Source organism: Aulostomus chinensis, chromosome 20 (genome assembly GCF_037954235.1).
Source record: "Aulostomus chinensis isolate RoL2024-O1b breed Wild chromosome 20, RoL_Achi_v1.0, whole genome shotgun sequence".
NCBI classification, from domain to species: domain Eukaryota; kingdom Metazoa; phylum Chordata; class Actinopteri; order Syngnathiformes; family Aulostomidae; genus Aulostomus; species Aulostomus chinensis.
Genome location: NC_141339.1, coordinates 13881967 through 13906150, shown reverse-complemented (window position 1 = coordinate 13906150; position 24184 = coordinate 13881967). Strand labels below are relative to the sequence as shown.

Genomic DNA, 24184 nt, shown 5'->3' with positions numbered 1-24184 from the left:
CCCACCTGCGTTCACATCTCACAACTTGGGTTACACTTGAAACAAAATTTTCATCGACACAACAAAATGCTCAGAAAACTCCACAATATACAGTATGTATAGATACTATATCTCCTTTAGGAAATAATCTCATAAATAAAAAAAAAAAAGTACAAACCAGCAAACGGAGATGCTGAACTTAAAGAAGGGTATTAAACGGTGATGACGAGGATTCTTTTCTCGAACGAAAATATTGCACAACTAACATAAAAGGTCGATTTTTTTTTTAATGCCATGCTCGTGTTTTTTTTTTCAATTTTTTTCTTTTTATTTTCAATCCCAATCCATTCACCCCTCGTCTGACAGGTGTGCATCTAAAGGGCGAATAATCTCATCAATTCAGGGACCAGTTAATCAAAGCATTAAATTACACCTCCCTCCAGACATTTCATTAACTTTAACTTTTAGCAGATGCATGTTTTTGGCATAAAAAGTTTGAGATCACCTTTTAATTGTCGTATTTTTTTTTGTGAGTTCCGAGTGAGTTAGTTTTTTGTTTTTTGGCAAAGTGTCACTTTCTAATCGGTCAACTCCATTTTTCAGGTCATTGTAAAACAAAAAAAACAAAACAAAACAAAACTTCAATGTCTGAAATTAAACATAAAATAAAACCAGCCTTACAGATTTTCAGTGTCAGTTTACCAAACCAATAGCTTCATCCTTCATTGGATTATGACTTCAAAGATTCAGTGAAAATGATTTCAGCATGTTTTTCCTTTCCTTGTTTTGCTGTTGAGTTGAACAGTGCGACAGCTCTGCTCCACACCCGTCACTCAGCCAAGTCTCTCTACAACAGTTTCACACGTCTGATATGTTCTTTTACACACACACGACCTCTGAAGACGATGTGAAATGGCATCGGAGAAGTTTACAAAAATAATTTTCCTGTACCTTGCTTAAGATTAGTGTAGCCATTAAGAGTACAGGGGAAGTCCCCCCCCCCCCACCCCCACAAACTACACACTCACTTCACAGAAGTGACAGCAGGTGACGAATCATTTTTATGCCAGGTTAAGCGACGTCACCGTATGCAGATTATTTAAGTGCAGTGTACGTCGGTCAAAGCTGGGCTGCACCTGAATTCTCCAGACTACATAGTATTATTCAAATTCAGCCACCAGTCTCCCAAATGAAGAAGTTGACAGGGTGTGACGATTGCATATCACAAACAACAAGAATGAATATTAGAATAGATAAGCAAACAAATGTACATATAACTTAATCCATGTGACATCTCTTTTATCCTTCAAAGTCCCATGAAACCATGTGGAAAAAAAAACCCAACAACCGCGGATAATCTCAGCTAAATAACCTTTTTAAGGTATTAACAGTGACCCCACCGTTCACAACAGTGACGTGTGTGAACTATTGATGCTTCTTAATGATGCAATTCAAGCCAATATAACAGACAGTAACAACAGGAATGGTAGAGAGAGAGAGAGAGAGAGAGAGCAAAAAAAAAGAGACAAAAAAAAAGACCCTCCTACCCTCCACCCAGTCATTTGATAAAATCCTAAAAGCAAACGCAGTAAAACAAAGTGGTTACTGTGTCACTGAAGGTTTTGTACAGCAATGGATTTGAGTGCCCAGTAGTACCTGTGTGCTCTGAGAAAAAAACAAAAAACAAACAACTTTGATCTCCAGAGTGTGGTTTCAAGTATTAACACTGCTTGTTTTGAAAACTCGACAATTCCGTCTTAACTAAAGCAGCGTTTTATTTGCATGAATCCCAAAGCTCAGCTCTTTGGCCCTACATGCGTTGCGAGGTGCTGCTGACTGCTGAACAAAGCAAATCTGAGGGCCTCCTTGGAAAATGCAGCCAATGCTTATTGCACCAACTCAAGTGGCAGCATTGTTGTAGTGCAGCGTGATTGTATCTCTCTGTCTCTTCCTTGATGCAGAGCTGATTTTTAGTCTTCTCTCCAAAGTTGAACGACCAACATTAACAACTGTGCCCCTTCAACAGATTGCATTAAATCCCAGATATAACTCGGGGAGAAAGCAGGGGTGGGACTTGTCATTTGAGGCGCTGAGTTACATTGGCCAAAGCCACTGCGAAGGCCTGCACAGCAGAGAAGGGGTACTGAAAATCCAGGATGTAGGCATTGCCATCAATCCTACCAAACTGCATCACCTAAGAACAGAGGAGAACAAAAGTGCTTTTAGAAAACAAGCCATCATTTAGTTTTGATTCTTTTGTTCCTTCGCGCAGTAAGATCTCTTACCTGTCGGCCCTCCAGTTCAATTTGAAAGTTCTTGGCAGACTCCTGTGTGACTCGTCCACCAAAGTCCAGCTGGTAGACCTGCGTAGCCTCATTCCACAGTGGTTGCTTGTTGGCCATGACATACACGAAGCCCTGACTGCCCAGCCCGCGGTCCTCCTTCTCATTGGCTTTTCGACACTTAATTTCATCCAGTTCACTGGCAGCCCGGAGGTTCCTCTTGCTTTTCCAACCCTTCTTGCTGCTCTGGCACTGGTTGAGCAGCTCATCCCCGCTGATAAATAGCTCTGGCTCACTTTCTGAACTGTCTTGGAACTCACTATTGGCGGTAGCTTTACTCAGCTTCTTTGCCTTCAGTTGCTGCTCCTTCTGTCCCTTCAGCTTCTTTTTATCTCTTCCTCCAAGCCGCGGACTGGAGATGAGGGAGTTGAAATCACCCAGAGCCCTACCTTCCTTTTTGGACTTACTGCCTTCAGCTAAAGGTGGCACATTAGCCTCCTCTGCTCTGCCTTCTGCCCGCTTGCGATTCTTCTTGCTGAATTTATCAGATCGCTGTGGCATAGGGCTCTCGGTCAACGACAGCACCTCCTGGAACCCCTCCCCAGCGTCTGCCATTGCCTCTTGTAATGCTCCATGACTCTGGGGCTCTACAGGTGCTGGTGGAGGGGGTGGTGGAGGAGGAGGTGGTGAGAGAATGTTTTTATCTACTGCCATGTGGGAGGCTTTAGGAGGTAGTGGCACTGGAGGACTAGAAATAGGGGGACAAGAGTTATACGTACCCCATGGTGTGTGGAGGGCTATTGGGGGAATGGGAAGCCCAGCACAAGCATTTCCACCAGGATACAATGGTGGTAGAGGGCAGCAGGCAAGGTTGGCTAGATTTGCAGAGTAACCTGGGGGTAAGACAAGGGTTGCATCCTGCTGTGAAAATGGTACAGGTGCCACCAACTCCTTTGGGGAGGAGCAGGGACGCGGCGACCCGGGGATGGGCTGTAGCTGGGCTCCAGAGTAGGCAGTTACTGGGGGATACTGGAGAGAAATCTGGTAGCCTGCAGCTGCCGCAGCAGCTTGGAATGATGCAGCACTGGGGCTGCTAGGGGACTTTGGAGAAAGGACAAAAGGCAGCCTGGACACATCTAGATGCTGAACTGGGCTTAGGATGAGGGGGGGTGGTTTGTGTGGTACAGGGGGGCCACTGGGGTTCAGTGTTGCTGAACGTTCCTGAGGAACCCACACCTCCTCTGTGGAAGCTGGGTCCCACTGATAGGGAGGTGGGCGTTTTACAACCAGTCCTGATGGATCATTTCCTCCTAAAGCCAGATGCCTTAATGACTGATTAAGTGTTTCATCCTCAGTGAATGCTGAGTTAACATAATCCACCCTTTCTCTATTACTTCCTCCTCCTGCACTTCCAGATCCTTCAAGCGAGCTAAGCAAGTTATACGAGGATTGGGATGCCAGAGGTGTAGCACTGTTGGAGTGAACAATAACTGTGCTATGTGGTGCACCATTCCCTGGAGGGAAATCTTGTCTGATTATAGTTCCTCCTGCTATGCCATTAGCGCTCCCAGGGGCTGTGCCCCCTACACTGGAGCCGCTGCTACACTGACTGCAAGTGTATAAGGCTGTTGGCACCCTCTGCTGGTATGAGGCTGCTAGTGCACTACTATTTTTAGCCTTGGGAGGCAGTGGTCTAGGTGCATCCAGCATCTGGGAAACTTTGAGAGCGGCCTCACGGCTGTTCCTCCTGAGAGTGGCATGGATCAGACTGCTGTCAAGCCTCTGTCCAGGATTCCTGCCAACAGTGCTGTTCTGATTGGCTGAGTCTGGGTATGGAGGTGGGTCTCCACTAGGTATGGAATAGCGAGGTGCAGTGAGTCTGTTAAGAGTGGCAGAAGTGTAGGGGAGCTGGATTTTCTTGCCATCTGCTGACGAGGATGATGAGGAGGTGACCCTGAGAGTGGCAGAGCTGCCTGGTCCTTGGAGGGTGTATACATTCTGATTGCAGACAAGACGCGTTCGAGGACGACAAACTTCCTCCACATTTCCACTGCTGTCAAAGGTAGTTATCCTCTCATAGCCCAGTGGTGTGGGATACTGCACTTGTTGCTGACCTGAGGGGTTAAGAGGGAACTCTCCTTTTTTCAGACAAGGGTCACCAGGCGGGGGAGTCCCACTGGTGCCCCCTACTGTTCCAGATGCAGCATTAGAGGCTGCAGCAGTGCCTGAGACAGAGGCGGCGGCAGCTGCTGCTGCAGCTGCCACAGCGGCGGCCACAGTACCGGGATAAGGAGGTGGGGGGGTCATCTTGCTGAGCTCAAGAGGGGCACTGAACACCACTGTATCACCCTCAGCCAACTGTGGAGCTGAACGAGTCGTCTTAATTTTCAATAAGTGCTCATGCTCACCTCCTACTCCTCTCTCAACTACCAAATCAGCAGGAGGATGGGGAATCTGAATCTGTAGAGCTCCTGGCTGGAGCTGGTGCATGGCTGCACCTGATGACTGTCCTGATGACATGGAGGGAACTGGAATTTGAATTTGAAGCTGCTGCTGGAGTTGATGGTGTTGCTGTATCTGATTCTGTTGCTGTGATTGCTGTTGATGCATTTGTTGCTGTTGTTGCAGCTGCTGCTGAATTTGTTGTTGTTGCTGCTGCTGCTGCTGTTGCAGTTGTTGCTGTATGTGTTGCTGTAGCTGTTGCTGATGTTGCTGTTGCTGTATGTGTTGGAGCTGCTGCTGAATGTGCTGTTGCTGAAGCTGCTGCTGCTGTAATTGTTGGTGCTGGAGCATCTGTTGTTGTTGCTGCTGTTGTTGGAGTTGCTGCTGCTGTTGTTGTTGCTGTAATTGCTGATGGTGTTGGAGTTGTTGTAATGTTTGCTGCTGTTGCTGATGGTGACTTGGTTGCTGTTGCTGCTGCTGCTGCTGCTGCTGCTGCGATGGATGATGCGAATGTGAAGGTCCCACCATTAGGCGACTCATTTCCATTCCCCCAAAGATGACCTGGCCAGGACTTGAGTACCTGGTGGGAACTGTGTACTGGGCTGTCAAGATGGCGTCTTGGCTTTGGTCTGAACCACCAGCAGCTACGGCTCCTGGGGGGGTCGCTGTGGGATTTGTTAGGACATCAAGCTGAACATTTTGATTGGCCAGGAGGGACTGGACCAGACCAATGCTTTGGGCAGGGGACATTGCCTGGGCAGGACTATGGATGGGGGCAATAGGGATGTTGACAGTACAGGGTGGGTTGTCATCAGCACCGCCAGCAGGGCCTGTGACAGGCAGGTCATCTTCATCCTCACTGAAGACATTGGGGCTGAAGACAGGCAGGTTGATGTAGTCCATGGAGATCTTACGCACTTCGGGCAGGTAGATTGTCATCTGTCTCGGCTGCAAATGGAGGAGGCTTGTCTTGTAGATTACTGGGGGGTAGTAAAAATGAGAAGGTGGGGAAAATAAAGGGAATTAATACATTTGAATTATTTAACTACTTTTATTAAATTCATTCATTTCCATCGGCCAAAGACATAGTTATTGATTGGTTACCTGCACCAAGATTTGTTGGCAGGAACGTGGCCAGCCCCACAATCTTGAATTTTGTTCCCCAAATATTGGATGTTACCTGAGCAAGGTAATTTTGCTAAGACATGAGAATTAAGAACACATTAGTTTAAAAAATTCAACTCGATTAATACATTTTGTAAAGAACAACCTGTCCAGTTCATTAACAGTTTGTCCTCCCACCCTATTCAAACCGTTTTGAGTTCGCACAAAATGTAAACAGCGTCACTTTAAGGAAAAACAGTAAATTCTACTTAAAGATTTAGACATTTACCTGTGTTATATCATCTAGTGGGAATTCTCTCCGTGTCAGACTGGGTGACCCAATAGAGGGTTTCCGAATTGGTAAACGGGGTGACCTGGAGACCTCCTGGGTAGCACGGGATAGTTTGGGTGATTTTCTGGGATCAATGTTGATCCTGTTGGTAAAGGGACAAACTAAGTCTCTACAGAGAAGGTAGCAAATAAAAGAAAGATGGTTTAGGCATGCAAGGAATAAGGAAACAAGTCAATAGTATTCCATTATGGAAAGGGCTAACATGACAAGGTTAATATTCCTATAACAAGGGTCATCATTGCTGGGACGTCACTTGTAAAATGACTCCCAATTGTGTGTTGCAGTCCACACAGGTGTCTAGTTACCTGGGAAGTTTGGGTGACTTGCTACCTCGAGATATCTTTGGAGATTTTTTGCCAACCCAGTCATCGCTGAGCTCAATATCACTGGAGTCTGAGCAGTTACAGCTGTCGATCATGGCAGAAATTAGACTGTTGCCATAAATCTCATCTGAGGAGAGCCAAGCACATGGAAACACATACATTAACCTAGTAAATAGATGATCGGGTTCTCAAGTATGTGGCATTATGTGAAACATTGATTTGTTACTATCTCAAACGATGACTGACACATTCTCTTATGGTGGCCTGGTGAGCTCAACGCAAACAAGACAGAAACAAACAGACGAATGGATAAAATATATTAAACCTATTTTTAATTACACCTACATCAAAGCATTGAAGAGCTGAAATGACCTTGTTCGGTTATTATAGTCTGTCAGTAGTATGAAGGTATTTTACCTGTTTTCCCATCTGTCTTTGGATCCATAATGACAAATTCTGGACGCAGTTTACTGATGCGTCGGCCTTTAAGGATCGGCACCAGCCCACCTAAATACTCCAGGTACAGAGTGTAGCAGGGTCCCCCCACCTCAGGATTATCCTCTGTCCGCTTCATCGTACAATGCAAACGCTCGTTCCCTGCTGTTGGGTAGCTCACAAAATCACGCATGTTGTTGGGGTCAGGGATTGGTGGCTGGAGAAGAGTAAGTAAAGTAAGAAAAGAAAGGTTGTGGTATAGTTTAAAAACGTCATTAATAACTCAAGGTTTTATCAATCTTGTTATTCCTCCTTCAATTTACCTTGATAGTGGGGACAAAAGCGGCAGTGACGTAAGAACAGAGGCGTGAAGGCATGGTGAGCTTGGCAACGTCTTTTTCCTCTTTTACTGCTGTGGCGATGCCCTGCTGGCAGAGAAGCTGTAGGCTGGCAACGCGGTGCTCCACTCGTACGACGTATAGCGCCGGGCCGCATGCCAAGAACAGGCGAGAGTCCCGGTGACCCCAGCACAGGGTAGTGATGGGGCGCTGCAGGCAAATGAAAAAATGCATTCGAATTTTTTTTTTTTGGTCTCAACAAAACTAAATTGACCCTAACTAAATTGTCCCATCCCTACATATCACCACATTTGATTGGACCCTCTTTCAACTCATCACCTGTGCCGGTGTTTCCAGTGTGTAAATGTGTTCACCACGAACGTTGTAGAACTTGACAATAGCGTTCCTGGTGGGAGGAGGACAAGAGGGGTCAGGGGAGAGGAGGGTCCTCTCCATCCCTGCCACTGAAAGAAGGTCCCCTTGTGAGCACCACTGGACGACCACATCTACAGCACAGGAGGACATTTGAGGTTATACACACACATACACACGCACACACAAAACCATTTCAACTGAAAACCCATCTATGACACACTGGAGTGAACCATTAGTCATCCACATACCTTTCAGACCAGTGCGGATGAGGGTGGGGGAGAGGTCATCGTAGTTGTTCATCAGGCTGATGTCTCCGGAGGTGAAGCTGACTGTCAGCAGAGGTTTGTGGCCGTGCACTGAGATGAGAAAGATGACAACACAAAGATTTTAAGGGAATCGATGGGAGGGCAACAAATCCAAGTGAGAAACCTTTTAAAGTGAGTGGTCCGGCTGGGGACAAAATTCAACTTGAATGTTTTGTTACATTTACCTGATTTTGCAGGCATCCATCCATGTGTTAAGAATATACACAACAGAACACTGAATCAGATGCAACAATTTACTCTGTATCTTACTAACTTTAGCGTTTAAAATAGCCAATTATAGTTGAAGGTACTGTGAGATTTGAATGGCCAGTATCATATTTTAACAGTTTACAGTTGTTTTTAACAGGCAGCAATCTGTCGAGTGTGTCAGGATATCTCGGGGATAACAAATCAACAGGCACAAAATCCTAGTACTACATCTTCCAGGCACACTTTGATGACATCACCTATATGTCACAGTGACATTCAACTGTGCAACCAGGCAGAGCAAACACACAGTCGACGACAAAAAAAAACCTAATTCATGAGAGGGGAGTGAGGCGGTGTGTGGATGTGGCAAGAGATGTGACTGACCCAAAACCATGTTATTCTACCTGGTAGTGAAGCAGGACAGTGAACGTACATGAATCTGACAATGTGCTGTCACAGCACAAAGACTGATATGAGATGGCTGTCACTCCTGTCTACAGTTGGCATACTTCACTTATAAAGAGAGAGTTACACACTGACAATCACTCTGTGTGATGTTTGTGTACTTGAACACTTGAAGTAGACGGACCAGACAGAGAGAAAATTACTGCTCTCTGATTGGCTGCTGTTTGAGGTCAAAAAGGAGATCCAATTAAAGGCTGACCGCCACATTTCGAACCTTTGTTTAGCACTCACAAACACAGTTGTTGTTTTTTTGCTCCCTAGGAAAAGAACGGTGATACTCCAGTTGTCCAGTTAAATTTAACCTGTGATTTGACATCTATTTTAATTGATGTGGAGCAGTAAAAACCCTAGTTAATGAACAGAGTGGCACATTTTAGCATTACGGTTTAGATCTTTGAAGCATGAACTTACTGCTGCATTTATAGCAGCAAATAAGTGACATCAACCCACCTTCACACAACCGTATGTGCATCCTCCATTAAAACCATCCTTGACTGTGTCCTTTTTTAGTATTTCTAGAAGTAAAATATTCTGCTTCTCTCTTTCAGACAAATACCATTATCTACTCCCCAGGTGTAATTAGTTTACCATAAGTGCACTGAATCAGATATACGATAATGAGTCGTCATCATATATTATGACAGTCTGAAGAAGAAGCAGTTGGTCATTTCTATTGAGGCCAATCAATGAGTATTGACTGGTTAAATTAGTGAGTTAAAGCATAATCAGTGTTCCAGCTAAGCAAGCACTTTTCAGCTTTACCACTCGTTGAGGGGACACAGAGAAAAAAGAAAACAGCCCGTCAGGAGGAGATCGCTTCTCAAATACAGCCTTAGCAAATGGAAGTCAGCAAATTAAGGAGAACAAGAGGCAAAAAGGACAAAACAGGAACCAACAAAACTGTTTTGTCAGCTAGTAGAGACAAGCAGCAGGAGAGTGGGGTGAATCTAATGACATGCAAATCCTTCTTTCTAAGAGTACGCATAGGGATGGTTGACCAGACACATACAGGTCATGTGTCTCCTCCTCCACAGCAAGCGGAGGAGGGAATAGCCACCTTCCACGGCTCCCTGAGTTTGATGTAAGCATCCTAAATGACATTCCTGAAGGCTTGAAACAGTCAAATGAGGCCAGATCTTAAACACAGTTGGGTGTCTGGTAAAATTATATTTCATGCTGTACTTCACCATTGAGTTTGAATTTGCCTCCTTTTCACAGCATTCACATCTCTATGAACTTCATGCTAGCTAAATTCTTTCAAGACACAGTAGCTGCAGTTACTGTCCACCTGGTGCAGAGTCTTAATATTTATGAGACAACTCTACTGGGAAGACTGAGAATACTAATGATAATCTAGCAAGGACACCCACCAGACATAACCTGTGTCCCCACCTGGTGCCCCTAGTTGGAAACGTTTTCCCTCCTCCTTCTAAGAGCATTATGAAGTATTGATGGTGCCGTAAAAGATGGAGAGAAGGCAGCTCACAGATGGTGCCACATCTGCTTTCCTCTCCACAACACCACCCATAAATGCTGGGCCACTCTGCCTCAGCATGAACATGTAGGCGCACTGGACTGGTCTTAGATTTCACATCAGAGCACACTCTTATAGGACCCCAACCCTTTCCTACGGAGGTTAAATACTATTCTAAGTCAACTGATGAGCTTTTGGTCTTTTTCTTTTTATATTTATAGATATTTTTTAGCAGAAAGGTGGACAGAATATAAAAACAAGGAGGAAGTGTGACATGAAACAAAGCTCACTGGCCCAAAATGAAAAAGACACCTTGGTGTGGAGAGTAGTCATCAGAGTCTGTGTCGCTCTCACTACTGTCTTCCACCAGGAAACTGGGATAGTTCCAGGACATGCTGACGATGCCATCCGACTCATGCAGGAGAATGTGCGCCAGCATGCGTCCGTGGCAGTCCATCACTATCACCTGTCCATCTGCAGTACCAAACAACACCTGGAGAGAGAGAAAAAAAAAAGATAAAAATACAAAAGGATGATACAAAAGATGGCGAGGGAGAACAGAGATGGTGAGACAGTAAAACCGCACAATATCATGTAAAATAGAAATAAGTTGGAGGAACAGAGGTAAATGGGGTGAAGGTGATGAATGAAGACAGAGACACAGATGCAGCCTAAAACCTTGATGATGTTTCAAGTTCACAGCATGAAAGCCAAAACAATGCAGTAGCACTTTCAAGACAGAGAATGTTTGTTGTCATGGGGGGCAAACCTCCCCCTCAGGGCATTCTCTGACTGACAAGTTTACACATGAAAAATAGCCAATATAAACCTAAAATACCTACTAACACTCAAACAGTGGTGAGCAATGTGTGTGTGTGTGTGTGTGTGTGTGTGTGTGTGTGTGTGTGTGTGTGTTTGTTACCTGCTGGTCATCAGGGGTCCAGATTCCACAGGTGATCTGACTTTCCAGGTTGATCTCAGAGGACCAGTGTCTCTGTCCGCTGACTGACCCCACCAGGACGAAGCCATCGCGGTAGGAGATGAGAGCCTGGGTGCCGTCATGGGACCAGGTGAAGTCACTCACCTACACTCAGTGACAGACGGGATCGCAGGGAAATTATATTAATGACAAACTGGGAACTTTAAACCTGCTGTTGACAGTACAAGCAGCCCTTGGCAATTGAAATGAATGAATTATGTTTCTTGAATTCACGAGTGGAAACATGAACCTTTTCCTGGTCAATCATACTAGGCAGCTTTAAATTAACAATGGAATAGAATGTCCATGAATTTATTACTTTAAAATTATTAATGCTTTTAAAAAAAAAACACACACACACACACACACACACACACACACATAAAAACACAGGATGCAAAAATGAGTACAGCCTCTAGGAGACACTAGTGAGGTGTTAACGCTCCTGTTACTGTCTGGTTTTGTCCCAGTATTGATAAAACACCCTTGAAAAAGAGGAAAACCAAAGACATCTACAAGAAGAGATGGGGTATAAATTTGAAAGAACATGGGCTGTACATTTAAAGACTATTGTTCAGGCTGTCATCTAGTAAGCAAGATAATAACAAAAGAAGATGCTGTCAGTATGTGTCAGACTCAGCTCAGAAAATGACAGTGAGCGATTAAATAAGACTTCCCACGGTGCACTCACTCACAGTTTGCAATGTTAGCCTTCACAAGAGTTCAATTCTTTAAATCTTTTTGAATCCAGATTATATTTCTTTGCATTCTGTGTCAGTTCATCTCTGATTATAGTTTCTGAGCACTGGATCTCACCTGAGCTCCACGGTCGTTGACCAGCTCCACGGACCAGCGGCCCTCGTACTGGATCCACACGAAGATCCCTCCATCTGTATCGCAGGTAGCCAGTTTCTGGAAAGGCTCGTTCCAACGCACCAAGACCACCTTAGAAGGCAGACAAACAATAGCAGGGGGTAAGAGAATGTCAGTTTAGTGACAGGGTAGTTGTTACGGTGACAGAGGAATATGCAAATTCTTAAAAGAAAAAAAAAAACATTAAAAAGGAGCTGTGTAAAGCCCTGAAGTACAAAGACTTTTGTGTAACACAGTTTTGACACTTTACCAGCGACAGACATCATGAATCAATCAACACTCTGGGTCTTGATCAAGACACGGAACACTTGTCGGCACCTAAGACGTTGTCAGCCGACAACCTCAAATGCGGCTAGTTCCCAGATTTCTAGGAGCTAAATTTAGCATTGAACCAGATGAAAATATATCAGAAAGTGGGTTAACCTCATTTCTGAACGAGTTACAGGGGAGCTGCTAATTATCTGCATGCTACAGACAAAGAGATTCGCTTATTTCATTTCACATAAACACATTGTTTCCTGGAATTTCTTATTTTTTGTCACTCAGTTTAAGAGTGTTAGTAGAAGAGGTTTCAAGGAAAACTGTAAGTTATGATTTTATTCTGTATCACATTTGAAGTATTTGTTGGTGGGTTTTTTTTAAGTGAGAAAAGTGATGCTCTGATGTCACACACACACACAAGAAAAAGAAAATGTGCAGCCTCTGGCACCAATGAGTCATACATGCAAAGTGATTCTGCATTTGCCAAGATGTCAGATAAAGAGCAGGATCCTCATCAATCCCAGCTATATCAAGTAGCAGTATAGATCTCCTCACACTGTTCCTAACCTCTCTGCTTGTCAGTGTCACCCATGTCAAAACAGCAACCCATTACAATCTCCCCGCCTTTATCTGTCTGGTCTTCTGTAGCGTGACTCAGCCTATTACCCAGAGGAATAATCCCAAGCAGGGAGTCGCTCCTCTGCTCTCGCTGAGTGAAGCACGTGGGTTGTACATGCTCAAACACACAGCACCGGGTGGGTTTTAGCAGAGCTTACACTTCTCTGAGTGCAAGTCCGACAGATCAGTAGCTGAGAGTTGGATAAGCTAGTCGTTCTGTTTGACGTGTCACACCACTGTCAACCCGGTGTCACATGCACGCACACGCACGGAGATCTATTCATAAGTGCTGTTCAGTGTGTGTTTACAGAAAAAGTTGTATTTCTCAGAGAAGAGAGAGTTATGGTAAACAATCATTCTTCCTGGATACGTTCCCATGTTTTCTTACATGCCAGCATCAATCAAGACATCGCAGCTAAGAATTTAAGGTAAACTTTTAAAGTACTTTTAAACAAAACAGTATTTCTTATGAATCTTCAAATTCAGGGGATTTCTGGTAGTTTGTTTTTGGGGAGGGTAAAATGGGCCTGACCTCAGAAAAAGAGGCTGAAATAAGATTCGATTTTAGGAAATGTAATATTCATTGACTACATGATAGTATCTAATTTCTCAGCAATTACTCATAATTGTACCAGAGGGAATAAACAATATTAAGACACGGAACAAGGAACAAGGGATGCATGATAATATCAGCAGATCGGCAGCATTCACAGAAATTGGTCATTTAAAAAAATATATCTGTCAGCCTCAATTTGATGACGTCTCTTCAAGTCTTCGATGGTAAGAAACAAACAATAAACAGTCTATATATTCGTGGGCTTTTACAAATGTTTTAAAAATAAAGAAAAACCTTTACATGTTTTTTTTCTCAAATTTGAAAAGAAAAATCTATCTATATCTATATATATATATATAAATAAAGGATAATGACATTAAGTATTATTGCCATCAGCCATAACCAGACTTAAAAAAGAAGAAGAAAAAAAAGACCCAATATTGTGGATCCTTATCTACCAATCCACTACTAGCAGCATTACAAGCTACCACGCTAGGTACTGGCCTGCCCATCTGTAGTAATCTAGGGTTCAATGCCTTATCCAAGGATACTTCACATAACATTTCTCCATTTGTCCCTGTTTAAATGTCTTCAGTGATAAAAGACAGGGTGTCCTAGGTGACCTCAGAGGAATCCTTCTCTTCACAAACATGTAAATGAATACACTACCACAGCCACACAAACAACAACCCCCCAGCGTAATGAGAGCGCTGTGGCATTCATTGCTCTCCTGACACTGCTCTCTTGCCAAGATGTCCTGGGAGCTGTATTTTACCACGTTTTCATTCCCAGTCGTGTAAAACCTGTGTGGCTCTACAGGTGTGTCTTGGTTGGTGTGCACTGTGTGGGATCTGAAGAGAAAATGTCATTCTGGATGATCGCATCCACACAGAAGAGGTTCGAAGCAGTTAGCCGATGCAGCAGCGCTCACCTGGCAGGAATGTTTCAACACTTGGACTGTCAGCAATGACACGTAAATAATGTATCATCTCAAAACGCACATCTCTGTTGTTAGTGCCTCTGAGTCTGATGGGTTTCCATATGGTTTTATACAACTTCATTTAAATCCAGGTGGCTTAAACATGATGTTAGTAGCACCAATGCCTTCCAAAGTCCTCTTCTAGTCATTATTTCAGTTTAAGACAATAATATTTATCAATATTTCAATCAAAAATCTTAAAAACACTGTGCCATATTACAGAGAAATACAAAACCATAATTATTGGTTTATTATTATTACTGGGCTGTGGCTTATTGATTTTGTGCACAGAACGGAACACACAAGTGGAAAAATCACCTGTCCTGCATGATGGAGCATTTCTACTCCTCGTGCCCATGTGGTCTCGTGAGCACGGGGCTGTGACTAGATGTTAGAGTCACCTGTGAGCTTTAGGCTAACAACCAACCAATCACACTGGCCGAAGTTTGACCGGCTATTCAGGGGCAGCTCTCATGTGTACACATGGGGCATCTTGCACGCTACTCTGCAGCCCCGTAGGTGACAATAATCTGTGTACGAGAGTGTAAATTTAGCTCAGTGTGGAGATTAGTGAGAGCTGGTCAGGCATCCCGTAAGGGAGACAGCTGAGCACCTCGCTGTGACGCAGCAATCTGCGAGATCAGACGTCACATGGAGACAGACAGGATAAGAGTAAGAAGCCACAGGACACTGATGGATCAGAGGGATCACGGCCAGGAAAGGCACATGCACACATGTAAACTCACGCTCATCAATTATTGTCTGCTGTGCCATCTAACACACATTCTGGCATATAAAATGTCGTGGAAAAGTGGGAGTGGAGGAGCGAGGCCACATGTTTGAAAGCAGAGCAAAGTCCATTTCCTGTCCGTGCCCCTTTTATCAAATACTAAGAGAACAAGACATCCCAGGTCTCAGGGCCCATTAATAATACTCTTTGGCCGGTGCTTGGCCGCTGGCAATTTCTGCTTGGATAGTTGGCACAGTCTTTAGTACGGTGGTGTCTTACTGTTGCCGGGAGACAGGCAGCTGAGCTGACCCAAGCAACTTAACTAGGGAGACCAAAATCAAATCAAGGGGCAGCTTTGGGTTGCAATGGAGTCAGCAGAATTGAAAGGACATTGTGACAGTGGCGTAGTCGAGGACACATGGGTCCATGGCAACACCTGCCCCTGGCATAAAGGTCTTTGTCTCACAAAAAAAGAATAAGTAGCCTTGGCTAGTAGAAAGCAACTAAAATATTACTTTCCATTGTTTTGCCATAAAAAGTAATATATAACCTAGGTGGAGAATCTTTGAAAGGGAGACAAGAACCATTGGAAGGTCAAGACCACCTAGCCAGTGAGCAAACAAGCTAGAGATTGCGCGCTTCTCTTCCACAACCCTCTCTTAGTCCCCCGATTCTGACATGATATTAAATCAGACCCAAAACTCAATTAAAGAAATGTGCTGTGCTGTTAGAAAAGCAAGGAGGCCAGACTGAGCAAAGAGGGGCGAGGGCTGTGATGATTCGCAACAGGACGGGACTTTCAGGGGAATCAAATGTTTTCTGAAATGACAGAGCGACACATAAGGAGGTTATCAATATGAGCATCGCATGAATAGAAAAGGCTAAATAAAAGTAACACCTAGATGGAACGGACGGGTCAGTGAATGAATGAGTATGATTTTTGTTTCTGAGCATCAGTGAGAGATTTTGGACCAACATGTTTGACAGCACTCTGTTTTTTTTAAATCCTCATTTTATCAAAGTGCAAATTGCATAGCTACAAAACAGCAGAATCTCAAACGCAAATAATAATAAATAAAAAAAAACTCTACAGTTGGTCACAGCATCCCCTAAAAGCACAGGCAGAGGAGCACACCAGAGCCTGAAGGACTAGACGAACCTGTTACGCAACAGGTCCTCTCTCCAAGGATGGCTTAGCAGGCTAAAGCTATCTCCACTAAGCACTTCTGCTGAGACCCTTTTAATGCAGAGCAGAGGTCATGAACTCCACATCCTGGGTAAGGCCTGAGAAAAGTCAAGAGGTCAGATAAAAGAGAGGAATCAATAGGTACCGCCTCACACTCGCCTCCCCTGTGAAAAATCGGACACACTATCAAATATAGCCAACATGTTCAAGCCAGATGCTAGTTTTATTCTTGTATTATTTTAAACGTCTTTTTTGTATCCATCATGAGCACCAACTGGAGGATGCTCGACCTCACAGCCAGTGAGCAAGGTGGATGTGGGTACATGGTACAATGACATTTAGCATGTAGACAACGAAAGCCTGAAGAAGGTTCACTTTGAGTTAAACCTACACTGTGAAGCAGTAAACACCACCTGGTACCCTGGGGGTCACTGTTCTCTTGTTAGGTTAGGCCCTTAGACACTTGGTGTCCTGTTCTGTCTTAGCAAAGAGACCAAATCTGGTCCCGATGGAGAAGCAACAGGTGGGACCTTCTGCCTCAGAGCACGAATGTACCCACGAGCATCATGTGAGAGGCACTGGAGGCAATCGCGACTTTGTTATCCAACACTGAAAAAAAGGCTCCAATGACACTGTGTTTAGGACTTCAGCATATTTTTAGCTTCCAAAGCAAAAGCTTCCACCCTTGAGACTTGAACTTAATGTTCGACTTTGTGCGCTTTCAAGATGCAAACACTGCAGCACACACACCTAAGAACAATTACAGTGTGAAAATCTACTGTGCTGCAACCAGAGTACAGAACACAAGAAAAGGACAAAAGCTTTACCATGATAAAATGCATTTAAAACACATTACAAAAGAAAAATTCAATATTGCACAGAATTTGAAATAGAATGGCTCCTCTGTCACTGCATGATATAAATGGGCAACACCCCAACAGTCAAAATGTAAGCTTCTACCACAAGACAAACAATAAAACCAGGAGATGACAGGATCCTGCCAGACAAACTAGAGCTACGGTCAACAACAGTCTTGTCAAACTTGTCTCTGATATTCTGCTCATACAGAATAAATAGACTACTAGTGACTAGCTGCCCTCTCTGTTCAGCATCTGAACGCCATGTAAAGAAAAGAGCACAGAATCGTCAAAAGAATGGTTGATCTATTCTGAATCGTGTCCCAGAGGGAGTATTCTGCAGTATCTGACGTAGAGTTGCACAAAAATACACAGTATAACGGCTTTCATCTATTTTCCATCTCACATTATAAGTGTAGTGCAACTAACACGTCTGGGGCAAAAGGTCAGCAGCTCTGATTAAATAGCGATATAAAAATAGCATTACGACATCCAAGACCAAATCGGATTCCAATCAAACAATTCTTAACACTTCTGTTCCTGCTATTCTCTACTGAATCAAAAAGTTGTTTCCATGAAACTGCCATGAGCCAAAGAGTTAACACCTTCATTCCGTGAAGTCTAATTACATTTGAATTAAAAAACAGAAAGCCTAAGTCAAGTCGGGTCTGAATGCGCCAGGATGAGGACAGAGATGTATGTGTCGGGTAGTGATCTTTTTTTAATTAATGTGAACAGTGATCTAGTTTCTCTTTTAGATTGGGAGGCTCCTCGAGGCTTTTTTAGGATCTTTTTGCTGGTTGTTTGCTTTGGAACAAGTTTTCTTTTAGCAACTGTATAACTATCGAGGGGTATTGGTGAGATCTTTTGGGTTTGTTAAAAAGGTGTAAGGTATATGTTAGAGATAAGCGCTGAGAGTGGAAGAGAAATTCACCTGCGTTTACGTTCAACAATACCTGAATTGAAAGCCTATCACCCCTTAAACCTTATTACATCTGGAAAGAAAACTTTGCAACAGGACAAAGAAAACAAACAATTGGTTGAAGAGGTGATGGACTGGATGCATTATGAGGAAGGGGTAATATGGCCATAGATTGATACATTCCCAGTACATGGATTTACTTGTGGCAGTCTGCCACTATGTCAATATTGACCACCCCCATATGGATTTTGTCACCACCCCCTCAATGATAATAGATCCATCTGGAATCTGGCTCCTGTAGTGTCATGTCAGCATGTGATAGTGATGATAAAGAGTGCACAGAACCTTATACCTGAGCTGGAAATCATCCTCGTCATGGAGCCTTTCTGCTTGATGTGACCAACTATGATCCGGGGGGTACAGGTTGAGTAGCCCTAATCTATTATTTTAGGAGTGAAAGTGACATATATAAGGCCATATGTATACGATACAGGGAAATATATGTAAAAATGTGGAAATAAAATACCACCTAAAAAAAAAAATCAAGAAAGCAGGAATCATGGATTTCTTCACTCCGTTGCCACATTAATTTAAATTATTGCCCATTAAGATGAAACCAAAATACACACATACAAAAGAACTTGTTGACATGGTTGTCGAACAGGAAGGGGTGAATCCAGATAATGCCGGCTGTTTGAAAGAAAAGGTCAATATTTGGCACTGCTGATGTATTGCAGGAAGAGGTATTGTGATTTACTGCATTAACAACATTTTGCCCAACCTCTCCTTAAGATATCTATTTCAGTTTTTTTCCCCTGTTTTCCTGAATTGAAGACAGCCCAACACGCTTTTGAAGCAGTAACCTTCTAATTACGCCTCGCCCAGGCTGAAGGAGACTAACGACACACACAGGAGGACAAACCTCATTAGAGATGAACTACAGGCCGGAGAAAGAAAAACCTTTTCATTATCTCAAGAGCTCTCAGAGCTCTTTTCCTTATGTTTTGGAAGGGGGGGGGGGCACATTGCTTTTCCAAATTCAAAATGTTTGTATAAAAAAAATGTTCATATTTTATCAGCTTATTTCTTATTAAGATGATAATATCAGAATATTAGAAGAAAAGAAAAACAAACAATCTGATATTGTGCATTCTTGGAACCTAATAGGGCCTTTAGTTGCAACCCAAGACTGGACTGGTAAAGTTTTATCCAGTAATTAAAGCAGTAGAGTGCATTGCGGGGTAAAAATGCCAGTCTGTGATTCAGAGCGTGTGTTAATGTTTAATCTTAGCTTGGCGGTTAGTGAAAGGCATGGTTGTGTGACCCCGAGAGGAAACACTAGTAGGAAAAGGCCATTTCTCCATCTGTGATCGGACTGACCCTTGCATCTTTCCTTCTAGTAGTGGGTCAAACGAACAATAGCCTGGGTGAGTTGTGTGCCTGATGCTGCTGCTAGCCTTCATCCTGAGTTGCCGATATTGACCCAAAATGTAAACTATAATCAGGTGAGGATAATCTCTACACACTTGGCTCGCAGGAATGATGGCCAAACATCAGAATCTGCTGTTATTGATCTTAGCATGACCAGCTGCATTTTGTGAGTGTGTGCACGTGCGCGCTCATTCGTAACATGTCTTGTTCTAATCTACGTGCAAGGACACTTGTCACGAGCAAAGGCAAGTCTTCAATGTCGGTGCTGACGTTTTGGAGGGCAGGACGTGGCTGCATTTACTGCGGAGTTAGACCAAAAAAAAAAACAACAACAAAAAAAATCATGAATTCAGGTCTCCATTAAACACATTTTAAAAATAATACAAGTGAGTTTCGGCAGGTGTTTTGATAGAAAAGACAGGAGGTGTTTGACTACTTTCCACATTAGATCGGGATGCAAAAATGACACGAGTGAGCGAACAGGTCTGTCAGAACTTGACAGAATTCATTAGGCGGTGCGATCAGAAACTCACAATTTATGCAGTGGGAGGATGAGTAATGGCTTTCACAATTCCCAAAGCATTTATTTGATGCTTGATATCAAACCTGGAGTGGAGGTGGAGACCAGATAACCACTTTTTCCTCCTGGAGTGAGGCCAGCGGGTAAATCTTTGGTTGGTTATACAGAAATCTAGTTAGATTGAATGTTATGTTACCATCAACCAAACAACCCAAATTAAATGTATAACGTCCCCAGAGAATCCATGGGCTGTTAGGTTTAAATGGTAATCAAAAGCTGCCGTATAGTAGTTTTCATAAATGAATGCATCATAAAATCAATTTATGATACGGTAGCATGCTTTAGTTAAATTCTGGCATGAAAAAGGTGGATGACATCATACACGCTAACCAGGGCAAATTCGGTACTTGGATCGGATTCAACTGGGCAGAGTATTATACGACATTTCTGCTGCGCTTCAGTCACTCTCTGTAGGGATTCATCCACTCTCCCCTCCACTGCCTCATGGAATGCTGACACAGCACCTTGCTCCATCTGACCAGCAACAAGCTACAGCCACCAGAAGAAGAAGAAACCTGTGTGTGGTCACTACAAGTGCCAGCGCTGCGATACGTAGGGGAAAAATTATATATATATATATATATATATATATATATATATATATATATATATATATATATATATATATATACACACACACACACACACACACACACACACACACTGATGAGGATAAACATTGAAGGTTATAGACATGAGATGAGCTTTCAAAGAGCTAAAGAAATGGCCTCAGTGAGCTGGTGGGAAACCTTGGAGGGTAATAACCACGGTGGGAGATAAGAGCCGGTCGTGTTTTGACTGGGTGCAGCAGGGTGATCTAATGCATGGGTGACCAGCCAGCAAGTAAGAGGAGGGCTTACAGTATACAGGTCTTTGCTCCAAACCATGACAGTTGATTTCACTGATTTTTCTGATGATATTCTTTTTTTAACGACCAATATTTACTGAATGTCCATGTTAGCTGTACAAAAACAACTTAAAGTGATATTTACAAAGGTATTTACTGTATTGTTTCCTTCTCAGAAGAAAGACTGGACGAGCAAAAAAAGAGACAAAACTGAGCCAGTATAATTTTTGGCCATCAGACTGAACGTACAGTACATCTGCATGCATCTCTGATCAAGAGTCCCATTAATTTGGACAGTTACTGGTTGGTAACATTCAATGTTCAAACACTAAATCAACTTCAGGGTCAAACATGTTTTCAGTTTTTGCTTTGAATTGGTGGTAAAACCAAAAAGGCCACCTTACCTCACTGTTGTGTCCTCTGAGGTTGAAGTTCACCCTCTGTGGGGTGGGCCGGTCCCGTCTGCAGTGGCTGGATGTAAACGTGACCCCGACCACTCCTCTGCCATTCCCAGTAGCGAGCCAGCCCTCCTCGTAGTAGCGCTTCCTGCATACTGGCTTCTCCTTCTCGCTCTTTGGTACCCGACCTTTCCAGGACAGACACAGGATGTTGGAATCGCTGCAGAGGACGGGGCCATGCTCCACGGCGGCGAACATCCCTGTCTCTCTCTACAGCCTTTCGTCGATCAAAAAACAACCCGGCGGATCCTTCAAAGGGGTCTGTACCGTTATGAGCGCCACTCCTGGGCTGAGGTTTTAGGTTTGACAGTCAGACAGCGACAATGGTGCATAGTACTTGCACTCTCAGGTGGTGAGTGACAACCTCTTGAAACAAAACACAGAGGTCACAAAACTAGAGACATCAGCATTGCAAAGGCACTCTTTGGAGTCATCTTATTGTAAAGTACAGTAAGCTGCCTCGCTGATGCCGTCTTGATGACAAGGCAACAAATGAAAGTACCAGAAAATTATTTAGAAACCCACTTTTGCAGGTTCCATTTTAACTGATCGCCAAAAAAAAGAAAAGGACCAAAGGGAAAAGAAAAAAAGCTCTACGCATGTAAACCGCCAATGGATCCAGCTGATCTGGGTTCAGTGTCTCATTTATGGGCTCCTCATCATATGATCCCGCCTGTGACTCTGCTAAGAGGAGGAGCAGGTACTCCTCTCTCCATCAGCTTTCAGCCCGCAGGAGAGCAGCTTCTCCCCGTAACGTCATCATGTCAACCTGCCTTGAGTATCCCACAGAGGACTGCTGGTTGGAACAGAAAAAATACAAATGAAACCACTGTCATCACTCAAACACTTTTAGATAAACAAGTTGGACGAATAAAGGTGGTTCAACCTTTTATAACACAGAGTAAAAAATACTGAAGCACTCATCTACCACCACCAGCCGTTTATTTAAATATTTATGAGCTGGCCTAAAATTACCCCTCACTTTTACTGTTACGTACAGCTCCATGAGCAGCCACTTTATAGTTGGAGGACTATCCTGCTCAGCGAAAGGATATTTAACTAATTGCTGAATTATTTAAAAGCCACATGTATAATTTTAGCTTTGGTTTTATTAAGCTACACTGAAGGAATAAAGCTTCCCTTGCAGTTCAAGAAAGAGTGAGACAGACAGATGATATTAACAAATACACTCATGTCATAAGATTAGGAGCTAAAAATGACAGTATATGGAAGTCAGTCAATATAAATTACACAGACTAAACGGAGAAGAGTATATAGACTACAAGGTATTAATAGAGTAAGAGGAAACAATGTGAAAAATTAAGAAACAAACCGTAATAATTATGTAGAAATCTACAAAGGACAGATAGGCAATACATACAGATCAGAAGCCAATATATAGATCTATTGACTGTCCTGTCTTATTTAAATAAAATCGACATTCCCATCAAGCGAGGTGTCATTTTGAAGAAAAGATGAGTCTCGTTTTCATTGCAAAAACGATTAAATTATACACAGGTGATGACGGAACATTAGTGTCTCTAATACCGCAGGTGGATTGTTCAGTAAAATATGTCTGTCCGTGGTCGCAAGCCTACAAACACCTTACTTTGAGACTACCAGCCGGAGACGGTTGAAGACAGCAAAACGATGCCAAAACAGCCGAAACACCCATCAGTGAGAGCGTATTGCTAGCTACAGCTAGCCGGACCCTGGACAGAGCTCGGTGGACTCCACAGACCAAAACACTATCATTAGAGGAATAATATATCCTGTACCAGTATTGTGCAGTGTTATAGTATTCTGCTGACCTGCCGTCGACAGCCCGCTATCTCCTCCACAAAGAGTCCGCTAACCGAGCCGCTAACGTTAGCTGAACCTGAACCAGCAGAAGCGGAGAGAAGCCCTGTCCATCAGCCGCTGGCACTCGTCGCTAACCGGCTATGGCTAGCATGTTAGCCTACTGTTTATCATGACGTTTTTTTTTTTAAAATCAATGTCTACAGTGTAGCTTTTAATGTTTAACATAACAGTGGTTTAGTGGTTGAACTGGCAAAATGCTACGTACAAGTAATAAACAAAGCCGCCGGGCGGAGGCAAGAGCAACCAGTGGAGAGAGCTTACCTCGGCTGTGTGCTGCTGCTCCTCGCGCTACCTGCAGCCTGCTGCTACTGAGCCCTGGTAGGGCCCGACAGTCGAGTCACGTGCCGGTCACGTGACGTACACTCCATTCAATTATTACAGTTGACATATATACACTGCCCCCCCCCCCCCCACACACACACACACACACACACACACAGTAAATGTCTGAAGATTCTGGCTTTGAAAGCAGTGAGTGTTTCATGTGCAGGTGATGCTGAAACAACAGAACATCTCTGTTTCTTATGCCACTAACGTGCGGTTGCTGTGGAAACAACTCATGGCATGTTTGAAGTGTAAAACCCTATTAATGCCTCAGAAGAAGTGATACAGAGTATAAATCGCGTCATGTCCATCGCTTTAATATACATCAATCCATTTTCTCTACCGCGGGGGTCGCGGGGCGGGGGGGGGGGGGGGGGCTGGAGCCTATCCCAGCTGACATTGGGCAAGAGGCGGGGCTCACCCTATCTCGCTCTACACCTATGCTCTTCCTACCTACGCTCTCTTCCTCTGTATCTTGCTCAAGAATACTTGAGATGGGCTCCTGGGGAAGTGAGGATCGAATTAGCGATCTTTCGGTTGCTAGACTGCCACTTCACCCTTGAGCCATGCCGCCCCCTCTTCTATTAATAATACCTGGTAATGATTTGGAGTCAGTTGATTACATGGAAAGCTACT

General features: G+C 43.6%; 1 protein-coding gene across 4 annotated transcripts; it reads right to left on the bottom strand.

Moving 5' to 3' along the window:
• Positions 1-978: 978 nt before the first annotated feature.
• tulp4a (TUB like protein 4a) lies at positions 979-23570 on the bottom strand. 4 transcript variants are annotated; one of them, XM_086189793.1, is made up of 14 exons: positions 23486-23570; positions 21308-22157; positions 11880-12008; positions 11007-11168; positions 10397-10577; positions 7879-7986; positions 7595-7761; positions 7241-7465; positions 6900-7134; positions 6465-6609; positions 6097-6268; positions 5808-5901; positions 2265-5683; positions 979-2173 (listed from the first exon to the last, which is right to left on the bottom strand). In XM_086189793.1, exons 2-14 carry the CDS (start codon positions 21557-21559, stop codon positions 2057-2059), a joined length of 5406 nt encoding a protein of 1801 aa, XP_086045919.1. In that variant the 5' UTR covers positions 21560-22157; positions 23486-23570; the 3' UTR covers positions 979-2056. The 4 variants fall into 4 exon arrangements, with proteins under 4 accessions (XP_086045919.1, XP_086045922.1, XP_086045920.1 ...); XM_086189796.1 differs by having other exon boundaries at positions 6097-6241; XM_086189794.1 differs by having other exon boundaries at positions 21308-22154; positions 23486-23554.
• Positions 23571-24184: the final 614 nt, after the last annotated feature.